Consider the following 27,569-nt stretch of genomic DNA (forward strand, 5'->3'; position numbering starts at 1 on the left):
ATTGGTGCAGACTATGAAGTATTGGGATTTTGTAAACGGAATTGGGTGTTTGCAGGGTTTCAAGTCAGTACACACAAGTAGAGAGTTTGACGCCCAACCACCAGGTAATGGCTTACAGTCCAACTTTGCAACCTTAACAGTAGGGGTAGGGTGGCCACAGGCCATGACAATATACTTTAAAACTGCATCGTGTATATCGTTAAAGGTCAGCTCTAATTATTCTGTGGCTGAGTTGGGCCGGTGATGATGACCTCAATTTAATTTCTTGTTTCTAGGCCATATTTATAGGTAATCAACTAAATCATTCTTGAAGATTAATGTCGAAACACATTTATGTAAGTATTAGCTAAGGGTAATTTACTCTATCTCTGCATTACGATTGCAGCCACCAGATGTCTGCAAAGTTCAATCTTTGATCACATCTGTATCATGTGGTCGAAAATAGCAAGTTATTATTGGCCTCGATTTAATCCATCAATCCATTAAAGTCCATCAGTTAAGTAAATAACAAACCTCATATCTCCCTGCCATCGCTGCCTCCCTCTGATGGCCTTGTTTGGGAAGACCTGCGCTCATCCAGTGAACGAAGTCTGATCCATAATTCAGACTGGTGACCTCCAAGTCAGACCACCTCCCTCTTACGTGTGAGGTGATGCATCGCCTTTCGGTATCCGTCGTATCGACTCGGAGGATGCAACGTTTACGTGACGCGGTCCAGGTTGGCAGAAGAACCGTGAGATGTTTCCATGCGGATGAAACGTGAATGGCAGAAGGCGGGGCAGACTACATCGAGAGCCCTCCCTCCCAGCAGATAGACGTAAACACTGACCTGCCTGGTCATGCTTCACACTCAACACGCCCGCCTCGTCTCTATCTAGCTCTGGAAGGATGCACCAGGAGTAAGACATGTGGTAGGTGATGAAAAGAAGAGGGTTCAAGGTAGAAATGCACGTTGCACGGATATTCTTCTCCGGGATTGTGCGATGACTCCGTCTGGATGTAGCGGTAAGTAAGTGACTGCGGCGGGCAGAAGTGTGGACCGTAAACTGGACTGTAACACATCCCCCGGTGTGGACTGCAAAACATCACGGTGTTGACCGTAAGGTGTGGACCGTATCACATCCCGGGATCAGAGACCGGGCCCCGGTGTCGACCGTAAGCAAACCTAGGGTCTGCTGGATTATCCATCAGGTCGGGCTGAAGGCTTTCTCTACCTGACGAGACGATCCGAGGTGGGTCCAGTTTTCTTTTGCACTAAAAAAGTGATGTTGATCGAAGCTCACCTATGAGTGTGTGTGTGGGAGGGTATCACCCCAGAATGGTTGGTAGTGGTATGAACAGCCAACACATCTTGTCAAGTTCGGATCGAGACCTACGACATGATCAGACAGTTCTGTAGGCTCTACCTCCTCCAGACCCTCACTCATCCTGAGGCCTTCAAGAAGATGTGAACACCTGCCTTGTTTCACTACTGTCTCACTGGGCTCATAAGATTGGCTTGTAGGCTTTACTCAAATGTGGTGGTTCATGGCCGCCCTCAGCACTGTCACCGACCACCACCACAGGACAGCTGGGAGGAACAGTACTGTTGTCACTACCACCACCACCACAGGACGGCTCGTAGGACCAATACTGTCGTCACCACCACCACCACCACCACAGGACGGCTGTTACGACCAGTACTGTTGTCACCACCCCCACCACCACAGGATCACTGGCAGGACCAGTACTGTTGTCACCACCACCGTATGATCTCTGGTAGGACCAGTACTGTACGCTGACACCACCCCAGTGAAACCATGGGAGCCAAGCACCCAAAAGGCCCCAAGGAAGGGGGGGGCAGCCCTCAGCACAGCTGGAGGCGGACCCCAACCAAGGAGCGTGGCGGGGGAGGGGACATCCTGGCCCTGCTGCGGTCGGGGGAGAGGCTGAACCGGGGGCCGCCCCCCCCGCCCTACCAGAGACGCATCGGCATGATCCAGGAGATGATGGGCATGGCCAAGCAGGGCCGACATGACCAGGCCACCGAGGTGCTGAAGAGCCTCAGACAGGTAGGCTTTACCCCCTCAGACAGACAGGTAGGCTTTACCCCATCATACAGGTAGGCTTTACCCCCTCAGACAGACAGGTAGAGTTTTACCCCGTCAGACAGACAGCTAGGATTTACACAGTCGGACAGACAGGTTTTTACCCCCTCAAACAGACAGGTGTTTACCCCATCAGACAGAGAGGTCTTTACCCCATCAGACAGACGGACAGGTCTTTAACCCCCTCAGTCAGACATGTCCTTACCCCCTCAGACAGGTCTTGACCCCTATTAGACAGACAGGTAGGCTGCTCTCTGTCAAACTGACACAGGGCTTTATCCTGTCAGACAGACAGGTAGGCTGCTCCCCATCATGCATGACATTACCAACATGTAAAAGTTTCAGAAAGCATAATTTCTTCATGTACTCCTATTTAAGATGAATGCTCTGAGTAATATGCTCAGAGTAAAATACTTGAAATTAAAAAACTATATTTAAGACCGTTGTTGAAAGCAGGAATGTGTTGTGGTTTGGTTTAAAAGGGAAAATAGAAAACGATCTAATCTCGCAACGTCTTTATTTGAATGGACTAAAAAATAAGCACTTCATTTAGATGGAACATATTATTATTATAGATAGATTTACAAATATATGCTATGCTTTTTGTTACTCTTCATATCCCATCTGTCCTACACATGGGAGAATTCAACAGCTATAAAGGGTCATGTATACTGCGTGTGTACTGCACCAGGCAGCCAATAGGTTTAGATCCATCCTTCATAGTGGGTTGACATGCGTCTCAAATACCACCGCGCTATAGTAGAGAGCCAACGCACAACGGATTACAATAGCAGCAGTATCAAGTTCCTAAGAGATCAACATTATCTATTCTCTTCACATATAGTGTTGTTTTACAACAAAACATGTTTCAATTCATTAACCCACATCGAATTGTCTCGAGTTTGGTGATGGACAGAAGCCATCAAAGAAACCCTTTTAATCAGGTGATTGCTGCATGCAGCGCTCAACTATGTTCTTTTATTCTTTCTTTCTTTTTTTCCTCTTTATTATTCTCTACAAACTTTGGGACCTATCTCCTTCCTAAATTTTTCTCCTAGAGACTCTATTCAAATTTTAAAATGTTCAGAATAGCTTGGAATCGAGTGCTTCATTTCAGATTTTTTTAATATTTTACACTTTTTAAGATATTCTACTTTTAAAATACTATCTTTTTTTAACATTGGAGTCAATTGGAGGTCCTCTGGTACTTCAACAGTTTAAGTCGTAACTAATTACATTTTCAACCGTTTATCTTCGTCCAAACCATTAAACAAAGCGACACATATCTACTAGGGGTGCAACGGATCATCATTGATCCGTGATCCGTTCGGATCATCTATTTCGGTTCGGCACACGCATGATCCGCGGATTGATTTATGAAAAAAAAAAATTGTGCGCATGTTCAGTCCACACACAGCTGCCATAACCATTCCTGCTAGTTCCAGGGACAGAGCTACTTAACACGCTCTGGGTAAAAGTCTGCAACAGTTCCCTTTTCAATAAGCAAACAGTCCTATGGCTCGTTGTGATTTATTGTCCTCAACGTACAACATGAAGAACAGTGGGCATGGAAAATAAAAGTAGGCTAGACTTCGGTGGCTACTGTAACGATAACTGCTGCTTCCAGTGCTACGTCTGTTTCCATATACTCGCGCTGCCACACAAACCTGTCGCCTAGGTTACCACACAGACGTAACACTTAGCTGACATAGCGATTGCTAACATAAAGAAAAAAAAATCGAGCATGGCCACGCATTTACAGCGACATCACCCCGGTGTTTCACTGACAGGAGTGAAACCGAAAGCGGCTCAACAACCGCTCATCACCGCGGCATTTAAGCAGCCCCTTCCTCCACAATCAGACCTGGCTAAAGCAATCACAAACGCTATTTTTTTTTTTTTTTTTTGCTGATCCGAAAAATGATCCGATCCGTGACTCTGATCCGAGGAACGATCCGAACCGTGAGTTTTTTGATCCGTTGCACCCCTAATATCTACACTGTATTTCGATATCATTAAAAATTTCTTCAGAATCACAGTTTTAGTTTCATACCGGCTTTGTTTTCAGCTGTTTTCATTGAAGACGTCTGCCCATTCTGACACTCCTACTTCTTAAAGGTCCCATGGCATGAAAATCTGACTTTATGAGGTTTTCGAACACAAATATGAGTTCCCCTAGCCTGCCTTATAGAATAGAATAGAATAGAATAGACTTTATTTGTCATTGTGCATTGGATACACAACGAAATTTGTTTGTGCAACCACTAACAAAAGTGCAGTTGTGCTGGGTGGAGGGTAGGAGTGGGTGGAGGGCAGCGCGTCCTAAAGATGTCATCCAGGGAAGGCAGTGGAAGTCCAACTATTCTCTCAGCAGACCTTATGACCCGACTGAGGGATTTCCTGTCCTTTTCTGTGCAGTTGACGTACCATGCAGTGATACAGTAAGTGATCACACTTTCAATGCAGCAGTGGTAAAAAGTCTTAAGCAGCTCGGGAGACAGGTTGTTTTTCCTCAATATTCTCAAGAAGTAGAGCCGCTGTTGTGCTTTCCTTACTGTGGCAGTTGTGTTCATCACACATTTCAGGTCCTCTGAGAGCATAACCCCCAGGAACTTAAAGCAGGAGGTCCTCTCTACTTCCTCACCATTGATGATGAGGGGTTGGGGGTTCGCCTTTTGCCGCCTGAAGTCAACTATGATTTCTTTTGTCTTTCTGACATTCAGGGTCAGGTTGTTTTTTTGCACCATTCTGTCAGTCTGTCAACTTCGTCTCTGTAGGCACTTTCATTTTCATGGGTGATTTGTCCTACCACAGTGGTGTCATCTGCAAATTTGATCACAGTATTTGAAGGATGGGTGTTGGTGCAGTCATATGTGTATACGGAGTACAGCAGGGGACTCAATACACAGCCTTGTGGAGCTCCAGTGCTGAGGGACAGGCTCGAGGATTAGTGAGGACCCAGTCTCACTGTCTGCGGGCGATCTGTTAGGAAATCCTTAATCCACATACACAGGCTGTAGCTGAGGCCCAGATCAAGAAGTTTGGTGATCAGCCGGTTGGGGACGATGGTATTAAAAGCCGAGCTGTAATCTATAAAGAGTAGTCTTACATATGTCTCCTTCTTGTCCAGGTGTGTCAGCGTTGAATGGAGGGCTGTGACGATAGCGTCCTCAGTGGACCTGTTTTCCCTGTAAGCATACTGATGCTGGTCCAGGGAGCGAGGGAGGAAAGCCTTAACGCGCTTCGCCACCAGCCTCTCAAAGCACTTGGCGATGATGGGAGTGAGCGCCACAGGTCTATAGTCATTTAAGGTGCTGATGTTACTTTGCTTGGGCACAGGTATAATAGTGGCTGTTTTAAAACAGGTTAGTACGACCGCTTTGGCTAAAGACATATTAAAAATGTCCGTAAAGACATCTGCAAGCTGGTATGCGCATTCTTTGAGCACTCTTCCTGGAATGCCATCTGGTCCCTCTGCCTTCCTTGTGTTCACAGACCTGAGGATGAGTCTTACCTCCTCTGCTGTTACCATGGCTGCGTGGTCTGTGCCAGCAGGTGGGGGAGCAGCTCCATTATCTAGCCCAGGTGTCTCGAAGCGGGCATAGAAGTGGTTGAGCTCCTCTGCTAAGGAGGCATTGATGTTTGTCGGTGGGTTGCGGCTTCCCCTGTAGTTCGTGATCTGTTGTATGCCTTGCCACACTTGTGTTGGGTCTCTGTTGGTGAAGTGGCCCTCAATCTTCTCCCTGTACATGGCTTTGGCCTGCTTGATGCCTTTTTTCAGGTTGTGCCTGGCTATGCTGTACTGTGCTCTGTCACCTGATTTGAAAGCTGCGTTGCGCTCCCTCAGAAGGGCCTGTACCTCCCCAGTCATCCAGGGTTTCCTGTTAGGGGGAATCCTGCTGCGGGTGATGTTGGTGATATTATTTTCAATGCAGGTCCTGATGTAACAGAGGACAGCGAAGGCATACTCATTTACATCCTGATTAAAAAACAAGGTCCAGTTTGTTCTTTCAAAGCAGTCCTGGAGCTGTAGAGATGCATCTTCAGGCCACTTCCTAAACGTTTTAATGGTAGCTTCTTGTTTTTTAATGATGGGGCGATATGCGGGAATCAGGGTTAGTGACAGGTGATCAGACTGGCCCAGGTGTGCGAGGGGTGAGGCCCTGTATCCCTTTTTAATATTTGAATACACACAGTCCAGAATATTTTTTCCTCGAGTTGCGCACTTTACGTGTTGATCAAAGCAAGGCAGCACCGTCTTGAGGTTGACATGGTTAAAGTCACCAGCCACGATAAAAACGCCCTCTGGATAAGTGGTCTGCTGTTTGTTTATAGCTGCTAGTAGATAGCCAAGTGCTGCATTAACGTTGGCATCTGGTGGGATGTATACAGCGGTTACCACGGTAACGGAGAATTCGCGTGGTAAATAAAATGGTCTGCATTTGACTGCTAGCATCTCTAGATCAGGTGAACAATGCTGATCAATGACAGTGGAGTTTGTACACCAGTCCTTATTTACATATGTACATAGTCCTCCTCCACGGCTCTTACCAGAAGCCTCTGTTCTATCGCTGCGATGAAGTGAGCGACCTGCCAGCTCCACTGCTGCATCTGAGATCCCCGAGTGTAGCCAGCTTTCCGTGATAACGATGATGGAGCTGTCTCGTATGGTTGACCGCGTCGATATATCTAGATGAAGCTCGTCCATCTTATTTCCTAGAGACCTGACATTTGCGACGTAAAGACTGGGCAGTGGTGGTCTGTTTGGAGCCCTTTTTAGCCTAGCCAAGTCGCCAGACCTGCAACCCCGCTTCTGTTTACGTTCCCTCCTCCGTCTTCGGGGTATGCCGCTCGGTGTATCTATCCATGGAGACGCCGGTGTTCTTGATATTCCCGGAGGAATCCCATGCGAGTGTTGAAAGGCACTCGTTATCGGAATTTGGCATGTTCTACCGAAGTGAAATAAATCCTCTCTGTTGTAGACAATATTTGACGATTGATTTGGTTTCATTTGACTGATTTCACTGCATTGTTTTTGGGAGCACTGAGCCGCTGCGACTATGCGCGCCGCCATGGCAACGCCAGTGCCATGGTCCCCCAGTGGCTATAACTTGCATTCGGTGTAAAACGAGCATTAGGTGTTCTACACGCCTTTGAAAAAACGGAGGCTCAAGCGCGCTGATTTGGAATGTGGTCCCATATGTCGTCATAAGGGTTCTAAGCTCCTCCCCTTTTTCTGCCTTGCCCGCCCAGAGAATTTGGCCCGCCAATGAGACACGACCTTGCGAGCGCCACGTGTGTGTGTTTACACACACTGTAACGCAAGTGTTTGCTGTTGGTTTTATGGCGCATAACACATCGGTTCTTTGACGCCTCTTGTATTTCCACTTGGGCTGGGCGATATGGGCCAAAATGAATGTCTCGATATTTTTTTACTATATCTCGATACACGATATATATCTCGATATATTTTGAAACTCCTCTAGAGCACATCATAAATGCTCGATTCAACCATGTCTGGCATAATGTTACGTCAGTAATAATTCTAGTATTACTGAAACATAAGTGTGCATGTAGATTACATGAAACAACATATTGTTTAAACTCATTAGTGCTTTCTATTGGAACAATTTAGAACTTGCACATAAGAAAAGGAAAATCACAGCAAGTTAGATTTACCAACACAGCATTTATTCAAACCGTTAATTATTTATTAACAGTTTGAATAATAATTATTATATATACACTGCCAGACGAAGGATCCAGTGCTATTCCTTTTCGAAACCAAATCCTCCGTTTCCATCCTTTTTTCTCTCTCTGGCTGTTCTCACTCACTGGTCGGAGGTACACACACCTACAGCAGCGCGCCTTCCAGACTACGTCACACACGCGCGTCCATGAGAATCTCGTGGACTCGCAATGGGCGGGGGGAGTGAGTGTGTTTAGAGAGCCACAGGAAAGAGCGAGAGAAGGGAACACTGTGCGTTAAACAAACCCCGAGAAGCCCAATCCCTATGAGCTCCCCACGTTACGGCCATCAGGAGGCGCACAGAGCTTTTGGCCGTGATATTATATAAACAATTATATTATATTATATATTATTATATATAGAGCTCCGGGAGTCGCAAACGGCAACAATCACTTTCTCCTCCATGCTGCAGTTCACCCCGGACTGCACTGCACCGAGTTTGACGGTTGAACGCTGGTTGGCTGTTACGTTACACATGTCACTCAGTGGCCACGCTGTTGAACGCTGATTGGCTGTCATCACGCGAAATTCGCATCAAAGTTGAAATATTTCAACTCGAGCAAATTTGTCGCGGCACAAATCCTCATGAACGCGCTCGCCTGTGCACGGGGAAGTGTGGCGCGACAAATCAAAACTTGTCGCCGGTTTTCTCTCGTGACCAATTCGCCCGCGTCTCTACGTTCACTTTGCATGGGTTCTTGTCGCCCCGTCGCGTCTGGAGTGAACGCACGGGGCCAGCACTGGAACCGTGAATTTACACGTTACATGACGTAGCCTAATGCCCGGTGTTCAGTTACCCACAATTTATCGTGTGCATTTATTAGCTCCTTAATGTTGTCCAAGTGGAACATTTGTAGCTTTATTAATCGCTAAATAAATAGTATGTGTTATTTTTGATTTCTTCATTTTTCCTAAACGGTTCTGATTTACTAACACCCCTAGTGACACCCCTAGTGAGGACGTTCAGTAGTGTTTACTAACACCCCTAGTGAGGACGTTCAGCAGTGTTGCCAGATTGGGTGGATTTTCCCGCCAGAATGGGCTACTTTTGGAGGACGTTCAGGCAGTGTTGCCAGATTGGGCTGTTTTTCCCGCTCTATTGGGCTACTTTTAATCACGCACCGGCTCGCTATTCTCTTTCTCACACACACACACACACACACACACACACACACACACACACACACACACACACACACACACACACACACACACACACACACACACACACACACACAAGCAGTGCAGGGCAATACATTTGACCTTTCAGATTCTTTAGTTCAATTCATTTTACATTTTTAGCAATGCTTTGCACTATTCATTCAGCTGTCACCTTATTTGTTTCCAACCATTTACATTTTCTTAAGTAAGTAAGTAAGTAAAATGTATTTATAAGGCACATTTAAAAACAGTTTTCAGTGGCCAAAGTGCTTAAATGGTGTGCATGTTTACATTGTTTACTCCATTTAGACTTTTGAACTTTTGTTCAAATCCCTTCACTTGATTTAAGCCATTTAACGTTTTACAGTCTTAATCTATGTGGCCTTATTAAAATATATTTTCAACCTCACTTTGTACTACAGCACTCACCGCATTTTCTGCAGGAAATGCATTTTCTAGTATTTATTTGGTGTTGTATTTTTTATCTTGTGTTTCAGTGGTTGACAAGTCAGTAAGTCATTGTGGAGGGGGGAAGGAAACAGTGGGGAGAAAAATAGAACTGGTATGGGCGACAAAAAACAGACGGATAACAACCAGCCTGAAAAAAGGGCAATAACAAGAGTGTACCAAAGACAATGCACGTAAGAGGAAATAAAACAATACAATGTAATAAAAGAAGAAGCGCCATATGTTAGAGATGTCAAGGTCTCTCTGAGCCAGGGCGGATGCGCCGCTGTCGCCTTGCCCATTACTAAGTAGGACTCCTTGTTGCCCGGAAACAATCGCCGTGGCAGCGCGCTGCGGATAAACAGACATTGATTGATAAAGCAGGAGTTGAGTTAAAAGCTAATGAGGTGAGTCTGCATCTTCAATTCAATTCAATTTTATTTGTATAGCCCTTAATCACCATTACAGTCTCAAAGGGCTTAACAGGCCAAATATTTGTGACACCCCCCTTTACCCATGCCCCCACACGGGCAAGAAAAAACTCCCTTGAATCAGCAAGGAAGAAATCTTGAGAAGAAACGCAGTGTAGGGGAGCCCTTCTTCCAGGGATGGTCAGGAGTGCAATGGGTGCCACAATTGACATACAGGTAAATACATGCACATCATATTGAAATGGTGATGGGGTTCTGGCCGGTTATCCATGAGGAGAGTCCAGGCATCCAGTCCAGTACCCGCAACACGCTAGAACAGAACGGAACAGTGAATTAGAACGGAAAAGTACATAGTGGGAATGTATAATGTAATAAGAAAAGCACAAGCAAACAGAGTAGTCTTCACTTCGCATCTGTCGTTTTCACACTCCAAATGCAAGATTATAGAGGTGCGTTTTGAGCTTTCCTTTGAATAGCTCCACAGAGTCAGCTTCCCTGATCACTGATGGCAGCCTATTCCATAGGAAGGGGGCTCGATAGGCAAACGCTCTCTGTCCAGCCGATTTCTTTTTAACCTTCGGCAATGAAAGAAGGCCAGCTCCCGAAGACCGGAGGGACCGAGAAGGACTATAAGGAATAATCAGGTCCTTCAGGTAGGATGGAGATAATCCATGCAAGGCTTTATAGGTTAGCAATAGCACCTTAAAGTCTGATCTGAAAGTTATTGGTAGCCAGTGTAAAGAGGCGAGAATAGGTGTAATATGATCAAACTTTCTCGTTCTGGTCAGCAGTCTAGATGCCGCATTGTGTACCAGCTGTAGACTTTTTGTGGTAGAGTTCGGTAATCCCGAGAACAGTGCATTGCAATAGTCCAGTCTTGACGAAACAAATGCATGAATCAGTGTCTCTGCATCCACTGCAGATAACATTGGTCTGATTCTTGCAATGTTTCTCAGATGGACAAAGGCAATTCTAGTTATACTTCTTATATGTTGGTCAAAGCATAATTGAGGGTCAAACAGGACACCACAGAGAGACTTCCTCAAACTCTTCCCGGTCCCGCTTCGAGCCGATAACTATCAGCTCTGTCTTCCCAGAATTAAGCTGTAGGAAGTTTTGTGACATCCAGCCCTTCACAGCAGCCAGACAGGACTCAACCCTTTGAATCTGGGCCGAGTCCCCGGAATCTACAGGAATGTAGAGCTGGGTGTCATCCGCATAGCAATGGAAACTAATTCCGAAGCTGCGGATAACGTCGCCCAGGGGAAGCATGTAAATTGCAAAAAGTAATGGACCAAGAACCGACCCTTGTGGTACGCCGAAGCGTAATTTACAGTGCTTTGATTCTGCACCCTCATGAAGCACAAATTGGGTTCTATCTGTGAGGTACGATTCAAGCCAACCAAGAGCCGTACCCCCGAAACCAACATAGTGTTCAAGACGGTGAAGAAGAGTGCTGTGGTCGATCGTATCAAACGCAGCGCTCAGATCCAATAGCACAAGCATTGTGCTTGTATTTTATCCAAAGCTAGAAGGATGTCATTTACAACTCTTGTAATAGCAGTTTCAGTTGAGTGGAAATTCCTGAACCCCGACTGGAAAGGTTCAAAGAGATTGTTCCTCGTCAAATAATCAACAATTTGCTTTGCTACAATCCTTTCCTGTACCTTGGACAGGAAGGGCAGATTCGATATAGGCCGATAGTTCCTGACTAATTCAGGGTCTAGGCCAGGCTTTTTGAGTAGCGGTTTTAACACCGCAGCCTTGAAATTGGAGGGAACAATTCCTGTTGAAAATGAAAGATTCATAAGCGAGAGGATTGCAGGCCCCACCGTTGGAAGAAGTTCCTTAAGAACCCTGGAAGGGAGAGGATCCAACATACAAGTTGTTGGCTTTGATGCCTTTATCACCCTTTCAAGTTCCACCAAAGGAATTGCCTTGAACTCCAAGAGAGTTGCGTCAGAGTTCACCATCCTACTTGGCAGGACCCCATCCTGCCCCACTGGATGTGTAGGATTAGCCGCACGGCAAGCGATCAATTTCCTCTCTAATTGATTGAATCTTATTCTCAAAGAAATCCATGAATTTACCTGCCACGATCGATGAGCCTACGGTCTGAGTTTGTTTCTGAGTGAGACTCCTCACCGTGTCAAAAAGAAACTTAGGATTGTTTCTATTCAAATTAATGATACTGGAAAAGTAGGCATTCCTGGCAATAGTCAGCGCACCCTTATAGGTGAGCAGACTGTTATGCCATGCAAGATGAAAGACCTCAAGTTTAGTCGAGCGCCATCTGCGTTCAAGGATCCTGCAATTTCGCTTCAAAATGCGCGTTTCTGCATTAAACCAGGGAGCTGGTTTTTTCAATGTTCGTTTTTTTAGTTACGTTCGGAGCAACTGAATCAATGGCAACAGACAAGGCAATGTTGAGGTCATCAGTAAGGCACTCCACAGAACCATTATAGTTACAGAGAGGTGCAAGTGAACCAGATAACTTATCTGCCATAGCTGTAATGGTTGCAGGTGTGATGCGGCGACAGCTGAAAGTAGCTTGCTGATCGTCACAGGGGCAGGATACCACCACCTGGAAAGTGAGCAAAAAGTGGTCTGATAAAGCTGAGGTGTAGGAAGAGACCACTAGCTGTGAAATGTCTACACCGCGGGTCAGAACGAGATCCAGCGTGTTTCCACCGATGTGGGTTGGGTGCTGGACGAGCTGTTTGAAGCCAAGCGTATCTGTAATGGACAGAAAAGCCCTTGCGAGGGCATCAGACGGGTTATTCACATGAATGTTGAAATCCCCAATAGGCAAAATATTGTCTGAGTATGTAGCCAGATCAGCTGCAAAGTCAGAAAACTCATCAACAAAAACTGAATACGGTCCTGGGGGACGGTATACTACAGCTAAAACGAAAGAGTCTGGAACTCGTTTCGCTTCTCGGGGAGCTGAGGTGCAGAGCGCTAGCACCTCAAAGGATCTGAAAATATATCTATTCTTTGGCTTTAAATTAAGCTTAGAATTAGATATCAGGGCTACTCCACCACCTTTCTTAACTTCTCTAGATACTTGGGTGCTAACGTAATGGGGTGGAGTAGCTTCGTTTAGGGCTAGAAACTCATCTGGTTTTAACCAGGTTTCACAAAGCCCCAGTATGTCGATCTTTTTATCAATAATTAGATCATGGACCAAGAGCGCCTTCGATGAAAGCAACCTTATGTTCATGAACCCTATTCTGAGTGCTTCCTTTTTATTATTTTCAGAGGGAGTCCGGTTAACACTCAGCTCTGAGGCGATCAATGGGATCGCGAGAATTCGACATACTGGTCGCGGCTCTCGTCTGCAGGTTTTACACCTCGAGACAGTGCGAGGCCGCACCACCGTACATATAGGTACAGTGTTAATTTCAGGGGGAGTCCGGTTAGTTGTTAGTATTTGATTTGACGTGCGGTTTATCATGCAATTTGCCATGCGATTTTGCACGCCTGTACTAGGTACAGCGTTAATTTCAGAGGGAGTGCGGTTAACACTCTGCTCTGTCATGCGATTTACCATGCGATTTGACATGCGATTTACCATGCGATTTACCATGCGATTTACCATGCGATTTGTCATGCGATTTGCCATGAGATTTGACATGCGATTTGACATGCGGTTTTGCACCACCGTACATATAGGTACAGCGTTAATTGCAGAGGGAGTCCGGTTAACACTCAGCTCTGAAACAATTGGTGCAATAGATCCTGGTTCAGCTAACCCATCTGCTGTTCTAGACTCTGTTCTAGACTCTGCAACGTAGACTATCATGTTGCTAGCAGGATTGCTAAACTCCTGCAGCCCAGCGTGCTGTGAGTGGATGAGTCACGCCTGACTAAGACATCTGTCTATGTTTTTTGACATAATTGAGGCGCCTAACCCAGTAGGGTGTAGGCCGTCTCTCCTGAGGGCGACCCCACAGGGAGGGCCAGTTATCTATGAAACCAAAGCCCTGCTCTGAACTATATCGTGCCAGCCAGCGATTTAGAGACAATAATCTACTATAACGCTCATCATTACCCTTATCGGTCAGAGGGCCAGAGAGAATTAATCGATGCCGACACATCTTTCTGGCGAAGTCACAAAGCCTAGCTATGTTGCTTTTTGTGATCTCAGTTTGTCTTGTCCTAGCATCGTTGGTGCCGACATGGACTACAATGTTGTCGAAACTAGTGTCGGTGTTTGGTGCATCTAATCTAACTCCGTATGAGGTCTGACCGCATGTCAGCACCCTAAGTTTAGCTTCAATGTCGGGAGCCCTGGCCCCAGGTAGGCAAATAACTTTCGCTGGCGAGTGTAGCCTAACTTTACGTGTAACAGAGTCACCTATGACTAGCGTTTTTACCCCCGAAAAAGACTTGCGAGGCAGGGTACTGACCACCGCAACCTGCCTCGCAAGTGGTGCTGCCGACAGGATTGCCTTGACGGAGTCACTGCTAACGATAGCGTTAGCTCCACGAGTCCGCCTGGCGGGTCTCTTCTCTATACTTTCTGGAGTATCTGTTTTCTTTATGCTCGCTACCCTTTCCTCCTCTAACTGACAGATACGTCTCTCTAGCAGAGCTATCTTATCCATGAGAAAGTCAGAGCAAGAACAAGAACAACCGGAATCCATGCTTACCGTGGTTTGATGCAGACGGAGCTCCAGCGAGGAAACAGCGAATACAATACAGAGTATGCAGAACAGGTCGCAGATATAAATACCGAAAATAGATACAAACCGAGATAGCAGGTCGACGCTAAGCGTCCTGCTAACCAAACCAAACAAACCAAGCCGGCAACCCGGAAGTTGTGTCTGCGGCGTCACACGGCTGCGTCTGCGGCGTCACACGGCAGCCTCGGGTCAGCCTTGGTGCTGTACTTCGGTTCAATAAACTCAACACCAAATGGATGAGAGGGTCTCCCTCTTCAGTGGATTCTCCTCAGGGTCCCTCCCATTCCAAGCACCTTACCAATCCGGAGTAGCATTAACGACGACAGCTTCATGCTGGCCAATCCACCCTTGGTAGCTTTAACAACGACAGCTTCATGCTGGCCAATCCACCCTTGGTAGCTTTAACAACGACAGCTTCATGCTGGCCATTCCATCCTCGGTAGCATCAATCCCAGGCCACAGCAACATTTGTTGGAGGGAAGATGGTTTTCAAAGCAGCGTGTGAAGCTGGTCAGTTCGTCCTTCACTCTTATTGTGGTCCACTTTATTCGTAGGATTTGATATGCGACAAAGACGGCGAGATACAGTATATGCTGCACTCCAGATGGACAATCCATGGTTATTTAGTCGGCCTTCAATGTGTTCTCTGACCTGAAGGGACATGGAAGGGATTGTTTAGCATGGGATTGGATTCTTACAGAGCTTAGAGGTCAGAGTTTATGTTTATTTGTTTTAATCATGCATATTTTATAGCTGGCCAGTTCTAAAAAAGATCAGCATGTCACGAGTCCCAAGTTAGAACATTGCGCTATGGTTCACTCACAAAAAACCAAACCCACTGTAATCCCAGTGCCCTGTGGTGCGTGTGTTCATTGCAGGTCCCTAAGCCATTCTGTCATTGGGAGCAGATAAGAGTGAACTGGAGGATTCATTTCTGTGTAGGGCTGATGTATTTGCATTGTTGCAGCTCCAAATCGTTATCGCGCCTGCTGAAGTCACATTGCACGCTCATCTGATTCACCATATTGTGTGTCGATCACCAATCGTCACAGACATGCAGGCACGCACACAAGCAAATACACATCCATGCTTGTGCAACACACAGACAATTTTTTTTCAGAGATGCTAAAATGTACTCTGCCTACTGTTGCTCAAATTAATTATGCAGAGACGTACTGCACACTGATGAGGGGCCTTATTCCTGACAAGAACCACACCAAAGGTGGGGTTCGCATTCAACATTTCATCGCTTTCATAATTTTATCATGAAATAATTGAATATATCTAATTGATAAGCATACTTCATTAATTGAGTGGGGCAATTACAAGTTCCTTCTCTTCTATTGTTACAGGGTAGAAATAAGTCAATGGCGTTTAATTGGAAGGCTCCACAATTTCATGAAGAAGGCTGTACCTCGTGTGCGAGTGAGAACAGGGAACCAAGTGAGAGGAGAGAGTAGAGTAGAATGAAATTAAAGCCGTAATTAAACTTTGGATGTGATACTATGGAGTGTGTGTGTGTGTGTGTGTGTGTGTGTGTGTGTGTGTGTGTGTGTCTCGCTCAGAGAGGGTGTTATTGCCTCATTCTTCAGAGACATACGAGGATTACCTGGGAATAATGTTTATTATAAAAAATTCAGTTAACAATGCTGTTGCAGCATTCTTGAAGAAAGTTGTCCAATCCCGGATTGCTTTTAACTGACTTTATTTGTTAAAGTAGGCATGTTTCGGTATGGTAACTATGAAGCTTAAGGGAGGGAATTGTATCTAACGCGTGGAGAGGAAAATACCGTGATCTACTTCAAGCCCCCGGGCTTAGGCCCGGTGGCTCTCTGCCGTCTACCTATTGATCTCTGGCCTCTTCACTTCGAATCACCCGCTAGAGGACGTCAAGTGGGCGTGGCCTATGCAGTGGGCGTGGCCGGGGTGACGTAATGGCTTCGGCTTCTTCACCTATCTAAAGGTGCTGCCTTCTGTGGATGGAGCAGCCTTCAATAAGGTCTTGCTCCCCTTGTGGCTATGTATAGTATTTACGGCTTATATGTTTGGTCCTGCTTCCTAGTGGTTAAGTGAGGGTAATACTGCTTGTGCGTTTGAATCTGCTTCCTAGAGGCTATGGGGAGGCAGCTCAGGTTCTTAAAATACGTAACAATCCCTCCTTGGTCATCTAAGATAACCATACAATAATATTTTACATCATAAACACCATTTACCACACGGAAAACATAGTCAAAGTAGGATAAATCATCAACACCACCAACCGAGTGGGAAAACTCCATAATAGAGATAAAACAACCACGGATCACCATAACACTGAAACGGCATTTGCCTTGATGGGTCTCATAGGTAATACAAGTCATATTATCAATACAACAATGAACATATATCCTGGTTATCATACAATCATATGGTCAAACAGCACACAAACAAAAGTATCCATAGAAATCCTAAGCTAATACTTTTTGGTTATGTGCAAAAAGGTCATTACATTTCAACATGTGCAAAAGTAAAGTACAAAATTAGAAGTCATAATAACATTTTTAAAAATTCAAGATTATTGATAGGCTAGCATGGATTTGGGTGGTTCAGGTGATCTTCGTGTATTGGTGCGCTGTTGCATGTGGGTGGTTTTGGACATTGTTATTATCGCAGCCATTGTTTCTTCTGTCGCCGTCGGGGCCTGTAATTCATGAACCCAAGACTCGTCCCTCCTTGTCAAGGGCTCAGCTCACAGAGAGGTTACTTTCACATCATGGGAGCCTCCTTCAGGCGTTCAATCATCGTCGTGTCAGCAACAGGAAACCTGTAAACAACTGTCTCAAAGAAGATCAACCGCCCCATTATCAATGGGGTGATACAGAAATAATGGGTTGCACTCGCAACCAAGCAACACCACACAATAACAAACATAGCCTGGTATAGTTGTTTAAAAATTTGTTATTCAAGTAAATCCGGGATATTGATTATCTTATATACAGGCGCTACTACTAGAATAGTATAGGTGTTGACTATTCTACATATTACAGCTGGATAGGGTCGGGCCCCTCAGGTGATGTATCGTTCACTTTCATCGGATCATATCTGATCCCCATGTAAGCCTGAATGGCACTTGGGGCTTCTGTAGCGCTCACTGCTGTGGTGATCAGCAGATGCAGTAGCCCTCGTGCACAGGGAATACAACGGCAGCCGGTGACAATTAACACGGTCTCTGCCATTATACCCGCGACGGGCACTTACTGGATCATGCCTTTCCACCTCCCAAACATATTCTCCATCCATCCTGTGAAAGGGTCATTAATGCCGGAGTTCTCTGCCAATTCGAACCTGAGGGATTGTAATCATGCCAGCGCCCTGGTCACCAACCCATCCGGAGCTGTGTTATTGGGGATAAAAGTACAACATTTTCATGTTGTGCCTATCATCGCATACACCCCTCCTTGCTCTGTCAATAACATATCCATACCTTATATATTCCTTTAACCTTATTTGTGGAAAACTGTACGAACTGTTGCTGATTATGGTATATGTAATTTATCCCAACAATATTTTTTCTAATGGTGGACAACCAAAACAGAACCGATTCAAATCCTGCCGTTATTTGATTTCCTCATGTGACTGTTACTCCTTGCTCGGCGGACGTAGTTTGTAGGCTCCGGGTGTGTCTGCATCTGGTTCTGGAACTTTTTGTTTCTATTGTAGAAATACAAACTCATGTACAGCAGTTAGTTGTTCAAAAGCATATTTCCTTTAATTCTAATTTTAATTGTTTTACAGTATCTACTTTGATTTAATTTCACACTACATCCCTCCTTGCGCATTGCTTCAGCCATGCGCATCGAATGACAACCAAACCTAACAACGCCGTAGTGCAACCAAGTTGAAGTTCCTTTCCTTAATCATCTGTATATAAACCAATCTATTGTGAAGAGAAATGAAAACCAGTATACAAAACCAAAGGTCGATATTGGTGGGAACTAGGGATGTGTCGGTCGCGACCGATTCGTTACAACGAACGAATCCCGAACGTGAACGACAAGAACTGGTTCCCCAAAACAAGAAGAACTGGTTCTTTGATTCTTTTTTTTAAACATCAACCAAAAATATGGTCACGTAAATAAAATATACAAACGAACAGAGCTTTGTCTCCCCGCGACTTATATTGATTGAGTCTACAACGTTCTCAAAGATTCAGCCAATGAGAGGTAGCAATGGTATTTCAATGGCACCTGGGTAAACCAATGACAAGGCGGTACCGTCGAATATGCGCGCTTTCTGTCTGACGTATCTTGGGTCATACCATTCGACGTGGGGCCACTCATATATCCCCCTACATTTTTTCGAAAATAGACTTGACCTCCATCTGTTTATTGGATAAACGCATTTCCCAATCCCAGGAGTCTTTGCTCCATTCTACGTCAATTTAAGAACAAACAAAGAAATTAAACTGCAGTTCGTATTTTTTATTTATGACCATGAAAGTTCTGTAATGCCTGAACAATGAAGAATGAAATGTAAAGTAAAATAAAATTATAAATGTAAAACCATGAATGAAATATAGAGAGTAAGCAAGTGGTATAAATATTGATGGGACGTTCAGTTATACTATATAGGAGGTATCGCCAAACGGCGGACCGCGGTCTTGACGGTCCTATCCGGACCCATGACCAATTTAAAATAATAATAAAAATAAGTTGTTGTTTTTTTACGACGTAATCTGACGTAACGAACTAATCAAAACGACCGAATCAAATAAACGAATCGTTATAGTGAACTGAACTGAAAGAACTAGTTCCCGGAAAAGAATAATTTTGCCCATCCCTAGTGGGAACACATCACAGTTTGCGAACAGGTGTACTCAAGGAAATATAGAATTTAGATGTTTACGGTAAAAGGGGCTTACAAATGCATGGTAATACAACATTAAATGTTAACTGTGTGTGTGTATGCGTGAGTGCGTATGTGCATCAGCCTGAGGGCTTCTCTCATGCATCCACCCCTCATGCATCCTCCCCTCGAGTGAGTCATCCCTATTCTTAAGTCTCTCTCTCTCTCTCTCTCGGCCATTGGCTCTCAGATGATGACCACATTTTAAATCTGCTTGTGTTTACAATGTGTGGGAGGGTGTTTAATGGCCCCCCTGCCAGTTTGTGTTGCATTTCATTTGCTCCTTTGCAATTTCCCACCCTGCGACTCATGAGTTTTAATTTCATGGACTCATTAGGCATTTTCACACTGCCAAGCCGGTACGGTCGCAGCTTGGCACACCCTGCAATTTCACTGTCTAGCCTGTATAAAACTGAGGGGGTATATTTCCCCTTCGTCACAGAGCCGGCTTTCTTGGTTCATTGGAGCAGGAGGGATACGCACGAGACGTCTTTAGAATAATCACAGGTTCTAAGCAGAAAGGCCTGGAGGAACTATATCTATATACGGGACCGGAAGTGACAACCGACCAGGCCAGATGTGGTGCATGTGCCTCTGACAAACATTTTCTGTTTATTCGAGGCTTTCTGCGTTAAAAATGAATTATTTTGCAAAACGAACCAGTGATTTATTGGAGATACACTACACTCTACCATCTAACTTTAAGACTGTATCTCTAGATGGCTGAAAAAGTGAAGCAAATGCGCAACCGAGCGCAGGTTAAGGACGAGGAAGAGACTAACCTGCTGCTAAAAGAGATGAAAGTGATCCTGGTGAAAGTGGATAATATTGAAAAACAGCTAAACAGCAAGGTAGGTGGGCTCTCGCTGGACAAAACCTGAAATCCAACCCGATGTTCAAAAGAGTGTTCGTCCAATCTGCTAAGTCACACACGGATCGGATCATGGAATCAAAGTTTAAAATGCTTCTGCGGGATCTACCAGTTGGAAAGGATTTGTACGTGTCGGGAAACGGGAGGCTCATCAAACGAGTCGCACCTGAGGCAGCAACACCTGCAACAGGCCAGCAGAGCACCGGAGCATGGAGACGCTGAGGAGCTGCTGCCCGACCCGTAAGGAATGACTCATCCTGTTTGTCTCTTGTGCACTGGAATATAAATGGATGGACCTCTACAAACTGCGGGCTCCGTAGTTTATTATTACAATCGCAAAATCCAGACATTATTTCCCTTAATGAGACACATTTATCCGGTGATGGTGTTATTGAGTTAACTGACTACACGTGGTTTGGAAACAACAGAAACAAACATATACGTGCCCCAAAGGGTTCAGGACGAGTCAGACTCTTAGTTAAAAATTTACTTTTTGAATGCTTTAAAATAAATGTTGTGGATAAATCTGTGGACGACATAATTGGAGTACGGTTTGAACATCGAGAGCTGCAGTATAGTTTCGTGATTTTCTCCTGTAATTTGTCCCCAGAAGGATCTGTAAGGGGAAGAGACTGTAAAGGCCTGATTCCACCGGACGCGTTACGGCAGCGTTACGGCTGCGGCACGTCTTGGCCGCGGTCACCGCAGCAGATAGGTTCCACTCTAATCAATGAGACCATTTCCACCGGGCGCGGCTGCGGAAAGTCTCAGCAGCGTCCCAGGAGCGGCCCGCAGTGCTTTCATTCCGTAGCATTTCTATTTTTGCCGCAAGCCGTTGCTGAACCGCGTCAATTTCAACAGAGCAGATCGAGCAGGACAGGAAGTGAAAAAGTAAAAGCCATAGAGCATCCGGTCAATTTTCAAAATCAAACACAATACTCAGCTCATGTAGCCTATCAGAACTTCACATCAACATTATTACGTCATGACCGGTTGCACCAGGTCAGCAGTCAATCAATCAAAGGGTCTCAGAGGGTCGGCAACATGGACGACGAGAGACTCATTGTCGAAGTTCAGCAACATGTAGTAATTTAGGGTGTGGGAGTTGAGTACATTAGGTTTCGGATTATCGCGTGATCTTGTGATCTCGCGTGAATACGGCTGGCTTGCAAGGCAGAATTGCGCTGCCGTAACGTGCCCGGTGGAAATGCAAGCAGGGCAGAGTCGCAGCCGTTCCGTGCCGCTGCCGTAACGAGTCCGGTAGAATCCCTGCGTAACACGTTTTTGAGTTGTTTACTAACTCAAGTTTATTCTTTGGATACAGACACAATTTATATTTGTGGCGACTTTAATAGTCGTATATCGGATAAAAAGGACTGTATTGGGGATTTAGACAATATTCCACCGAGAGTGGCCTTAGATCGGTCACTAAATAGCCAAGGTGAATCCTTCCTTGAATTTCTTTCGGACTCTAAATGCTGTGTTTTAAATGGCAGGAAAAATCGAAATGATGATCATTTTACTTCCTTATCAGTAAGAGGAAAACCTGTGGTGGACTATATAGTCACATCGCATAATTGCCTTGAGTCTTGTCTTGCCTTTAAAGTAATTACTGCTACAGACCTTATAGAACAAAATGCTGCAACCTGTATGAACCTTATTGGAGAAAGATGTAATTTACCGATCACTCACTTTTATTGTTAACATTTAAAGTTGGAGTTCAAATAACCAAATCAAATCAAATTAAGTGATGCAGAACTTTTCATGTTCTACATGTGTCGCTTTGCATTATTAGAGTTAATAAAACAACTTGAATCCTGTCAAAGTACACAAAATAGTGTTGATCAGAGGTACAATGAGTTCTGTGATATGATGATTTTAGAAATGGATAAATGTCAACCCAAACATTTAAATAAATACAAATGTAAGCAATTAGCAAAATGCTCTAAACCTTTCTGGAATTCTGAGCTCCAAAAACTGTGGAATGAACGGAAAATAGCTGAAAATAACTTTCTACGATTGAATGATCCAGCGAGAAAACAACTGAGAGAAAATGACAGGCAAACACAGTTTACATTTGATAAAAAAAAATAAGGTTCCACAAAAGGGAGTTTAGTAGAGGGCAGTCCTTGAGATTATATTATTTACAAACCAATGATCCACAACTATTTTGGAGGGGAATTAATAAATTAGGCCCAAGGAGAATCAGTGTTGGTAATAACGTTGTTTAAAAGAACGGCGTTACGTTACGCCGTTATTTTTTCAGTAACGGAGTAATCTAACTAATTACTATTTCCGTCGTTACAACGCTGTTACCGTACGAAAAATGCAGTGCGTTACTATGAATTGATTGAATAAACTGCGTAATCCGAACGCACCCTTTGCTCCTAACACAAACTGCTAGTGAGGAGACCGGGTGATAAACAACGAGATAAGCGATTATGATTGGTTGAGGCAGAGTCATGTTTCATGGTAGCCAATCGGGCCAGTGTTTTTACACACAAGCCAGGACACGCGCGCCACACAAACGCAAACGCACACACCAAACCGATTCGATGAAGCAGCAGAAATGGCGAGTCCGAAGCATCCGATGAAAAGTTGGCATTTTCTGTAGTATCTGGCAGATGTTCCACAGCCTTTGCAACCAAGCAAATTGAAATCCAGGCCCCATCCACACTAACCCGGGTAAATGTAAAAACGCACATGGGCAATGAAAATGATCTCCGTCCACACTATCGTTTTCATATCGTTTTCAGAATGTTTTGCACGTTCCACACTGAAATTATAAACAGTTGTTGTCATGGTTACGTTACTCCGCCACGCCTCTCTGTTTAGATTACAGGCGCGCGATCAGATGATATTATTTACAGTTGATCAGCTGGTTAATCATTTTCGACCTGGTCTTGTCCAGAAACGCCACTCGAAGTAGGCGACGGTTTGAACTGTTGTCTTTCGGTGTTTTTTACCATCACTTAAGAACATTAAGTACAACGCTCGCCTCCGGCGTTGGAGCAACGAATATGTTTGACTCAATATGTCGAGTTGTTTCTGGAGATAAATTAGTACAATGTACAGAGAGATCCTCATTTGCATTTCACCTGCCATTCTTTTGATGAGCTTCTCGGTCTATAGTGCAAGCTTGTGGCAGTGTCATGGCAATCGAACGTCATCTTTTCTGAAAGCCTCCGTCTGTCCACACTACAACGCGAACCCAGCGTTTTCACATTTATCCACCTCAGCGATCGTTTTCGAAAAGCATCGTTTTCAGTGTCGGAATTCTCAGTTTTAGTTTGGACGGAAGGACTAAACGGATGAATATTGATGCATTTGTAGATTTACCCGGGTTAGTGTGGACGGGGCCTCAGTTGGAAGCATATCCGGGCCTTGAATGGGCAGTTCAACCTTTTAACGCATTAAGGCCAAGTGAAAACTGCTCAGAAAAGTCCAAATCTCTAACCTATAGCAATTTTTTCTTTTTTTAAAGTAACGCAAATAGTTACTTTCCCTGGTAACTAGTTACTTTTATTATAGAGTAATTCAGTTACTAACTCAGTTACTTTTTGGAACAAGTACTGAGTAACTATAATAATAATAATAATTCATTGAATTTATTAAGCGCTTTTCTAGACACTCAAAGACGCCTACAGTGAAGGGGGGGGGGGGGGGGGGGGGACCTCACTAACCACCACCAGTATGTAGCACCCATTTGGGTGATGCACGGCAGCCAATCGGAGCCAGAACGCTCACCAGCTTGAGTTGGAGAGTGAGGGATGAGGTGGAGAGAGAGGGAAAAGAACATTTAACACTACTATGGACCACATGTAAACCCTATCGACCACATGTAAACCCTATCGACCATATTTAAACACTATCGACCAAATTTAAACATGTAAACTCTATCGACCACATTTAAACATGTAAACCCTATCAACCACATTTAAACCCTATCGACCACATTTAAACCCTATCGACCACATTTAAACCCTATCGACCACATTTAAACCCTATCGACCACATTTAAACATGTAAACCCTATCGACCACATTTAAACACTATCGCCCACATTTAAACACTATTGACCACATGTAAACCCTATCGACCACATTCAAACACTACTATAACTAATTACTTTTTTAAAGTAACGTTCCCAACACTGAGGAGAATACAGAAAATACCTATGGAGGTTGTACTAAGTAATGATGTCCTGGAATGCAGGAAAGATTTTGATTTTGGCCATCCGGAGGCGCACAGAGCTGTTGGCCGGGATATTATATGTGCAATTATATTATATTATATACTATTATATATAGAGCTCCGGGAGTCGCAAACTGCAACAATCACTTTCTCCTCCATGCTGCAGTTCACCCCGGACTGCACTGCACTGAGTTTGACGGTTGAACGCTGATTGGCTGTTACGTTACACATGTCAATCAGTTATCACGCTGTTGAACGCTGATTGGCTGTCATCACGACAAAAACTTGTCGCCGGTTTTCTCCGGTTTTCTCTCACGAAAAATTCGCCCGATATGCGTCTCTACGTTCACTTTGTATGGGATCTTGTCGCTCCGTCGCGTTTGGTGTGTACCCTATTTTGAATGCTAGGCTGACCGAGTATCTGGAAACAGAGGAATATTTAGTTGATGAACAGAATGGTTTCAGGAGGAATCGAGCCTGCATTGATCATATTCATACAATTTCAACAATTGTCAGGACAAGAATTGCAGAAAATAAATCTACTTTTGTATGTTTTGTGGATTTCCAAAAGGCTTTTGATTGGGTAAATAGAGATCTGCTTGCCTTAAAACTTTTAAAAGCAGGTGTGGATGGTAAATTCTATCAAGCACTAAAGTCACTGTAAAGTTCCTCAATTGCATGTGTTCAGGTAAATGATTTTCAAACTAACTGGTTTAAAACCCCCTTTGGTATTAAACAGGGTGATGTCCTGTCCCCTAGTTTGTTTTCTCTTTGTATAAATGACCTGGCTTTTGAAATCAAGAATGCCATTTTAGGTATACATTTGAATGATTTAACTGTGGGTACTTTGTCGTACGCGGATGATATTGTTCTGCTGGCTGAATCGGAGGATGATTTACAGAATATGTTAAACTTAATACATGCCTGGGGTCTCATTTATAACCATTGCGTAAGCTGGAGCTCATGGCTCTTCTCTCTGCAAATACACACACCTTTTTCAGAATTCTTAATTAAGAATTCCTTCTGTGTTTACTGCAATCATCTCAATTTAAAATTTGATATGACACAAACTAATACTCGTATTGTAAAGCTGAAGGGCATTAGAGATTGAGGCTAATAATTATTTTAAATACAGCAACTAAGTGGACAGGAATAGTTAGAACAATTCCGCTATAGCATCTCCTTTCCTGACATATTTATATAAGGTCTAGTTATGTTACATTCTGCTGTCTTAATATCATAAGGTTCGACTGCCCTCCAACATATTTATCATATCATCTCTGTGTGTAACCAAAGTGAATAAGTAAAGTCATAAAAATATCAAAACATTGTAAACGTTTTAACACTTTATTCAGAAGCGCGTCATACACTCAACAGATAACCAAACTCAGAACCTCAACACACACACACACACACACACACACACACACACACACACACACACACACACACACACACACACACACACACACACACACACACACACAACAATGTCAATGAGTGTCCACCCAGCGACCCAGGAACATGGTGTTGACTTGAAGATCCTCCTCAGACGATAAAGACGATAAATTCTCACAGCACAGCAAACTATATAAAGGCCGGTAATTCAGTAGTGGTAGTCTACACAAAACAGGCTGAAAAATGGAAAAACTTAATATTTATTAGGGGGGTGCAGCAATTATTGTCCCTTCAGAGCATCAACTTTATCTATTATTGGCATATAATTAATAATAAGATATATTTCTACCTCATACTGTACTTTACATCTGTTTCTCTCTGTCATATGTTTTATGAACTGTCCGAGCCCCAGCACCCTATGACTGGGGGACATTGAACATTTCTGAGACAGGATAGTAGGCTATAACAGTAATTCATTAACTTTTATCCTTTTTATTACATTTTTCATCTCTTTTACCCCTTTTAACGGAACCAAGTGTTATGATCTCTTAGTTATAAACAGATTGTATGAACTAAACAGGAAGATCGAATATTTAAAGATCGATTTTGTCTATTGAATGATATCACACTTCTCAGCCACCGCATCGGAGATGAACAGCTGATAGGTGCAACTCTAGTTAAAGCGGAACGAGCTGCGTCAATTCAATTTGTGCTCATTATTTTATCATAATTTAACTCTGTTTTGGTCTACAGATGACTGTCAAAAGTCAACATCTTAAAAACGTTTACACTCGCAACACTAAAAATCTGTAAAATCGTTTAATAAGACTGACTATAGGCTACACCACGTTTACAAAAAACATTTGCCTATCTTACAAAGATGAAACCTAGCTAGCGTTATCCAGGTCAGTGTGGATTAAAACAACAAATGCTTCATGTTGGTGTAACGTTCGGTTATTTGTTTGATGAAAAAATCTAAACTTAATGAAACAAATAGATCGGTAAAGAAATGCAAGTCTCGTGCATTTATAATTGTATCGCTGTTTTGAATACTCAACTACAATAACCTCCAAGTGCAGCTGAACCGAACGTGTCACGTAGTGTAAGAGCCAATATGCCGATAATTGATTCATAATAAATATTTAGTTTAAAATGATTAAAAATGCTAATAGTAATTTTATAATAATTCACAATGTGTAAAACTGTTAAAATGCATAATTTAGTGATGGTAAATATGTTATTCTCAATGTTTTGGGATTTTTACGTAATGACGTCACTGTATGGTTATAACGGTAACGGCAGTAACGTAATTCAGTTTGGAGTCTGACATTGATGTAAGCTACACAGTTTTTTGACCGTGCGTAAGACCGTAGTTTATATCGTTGAAGACGTGTATTTTGTTTGAAGACTTTCAAGTAAACATTTACAAACAAAGAAACATTGTCTTGTCTTTTCGCCCACGTGGCAAACGCTGTTAGCTGACTCCAATAAGTGGTACAGAGGACGAGTAGGAGTGAGACGGAGTGCCACTTTATTGCTGCGTTCGAGTATTCTCTGCGAACCGACTCGGATCTCGGATCTGACGCCACGCCCACACTTCAAGCGTTTTATTATTTCGCTCGGTCGTTGGAGGAAAACATGGACGCCACCCGGAAAGCT

The 27,569-nt window shown here is 43.9% G+C and overlaps 1 protein-coding gene across 1 annotated transcript in view; it reads left to right on the forward strand.

Annotated features, from left to right (window-relative positions):
- The first annotated feature begins 123 nt into the window (after positions 1-123).
- LOC130405693 (leucine-rich repeat-containing protein 75A-like) overlaps positions 124-27,569 on the forward strand; it is a 49,033-nt gene continuing 21,587 nt past the window's right edge. The window contains exon 1 of the mRNA XM_056610864.1: positions 124-2,051. Within this exon, the coding sequence (XP_056466839.1) occupies positions 1,800-2,051 (252 nt within the window). The 5' untranslated portion in view covers positions 124-1,799. The remainder of the gene's footprint in view (positions 2,052-27,569) is intronic.

Source organism: Gadus chalcogrammus, chromosome 16 (genome assembly GCF_026213295.1).
Source record: "Gadus chalcogrammus isolate NIFS_2021 chromosome 16, NIFS_Gcha_1.0, whole genome shotgun sequence".
Taxonomy (NCBI): domain Eukaryota; kingdom Metazoa; phylum Chordata; class Actinopteri; order Gadiformes; family Gadidae; genus Gadus; species Gadus chalcogrammus.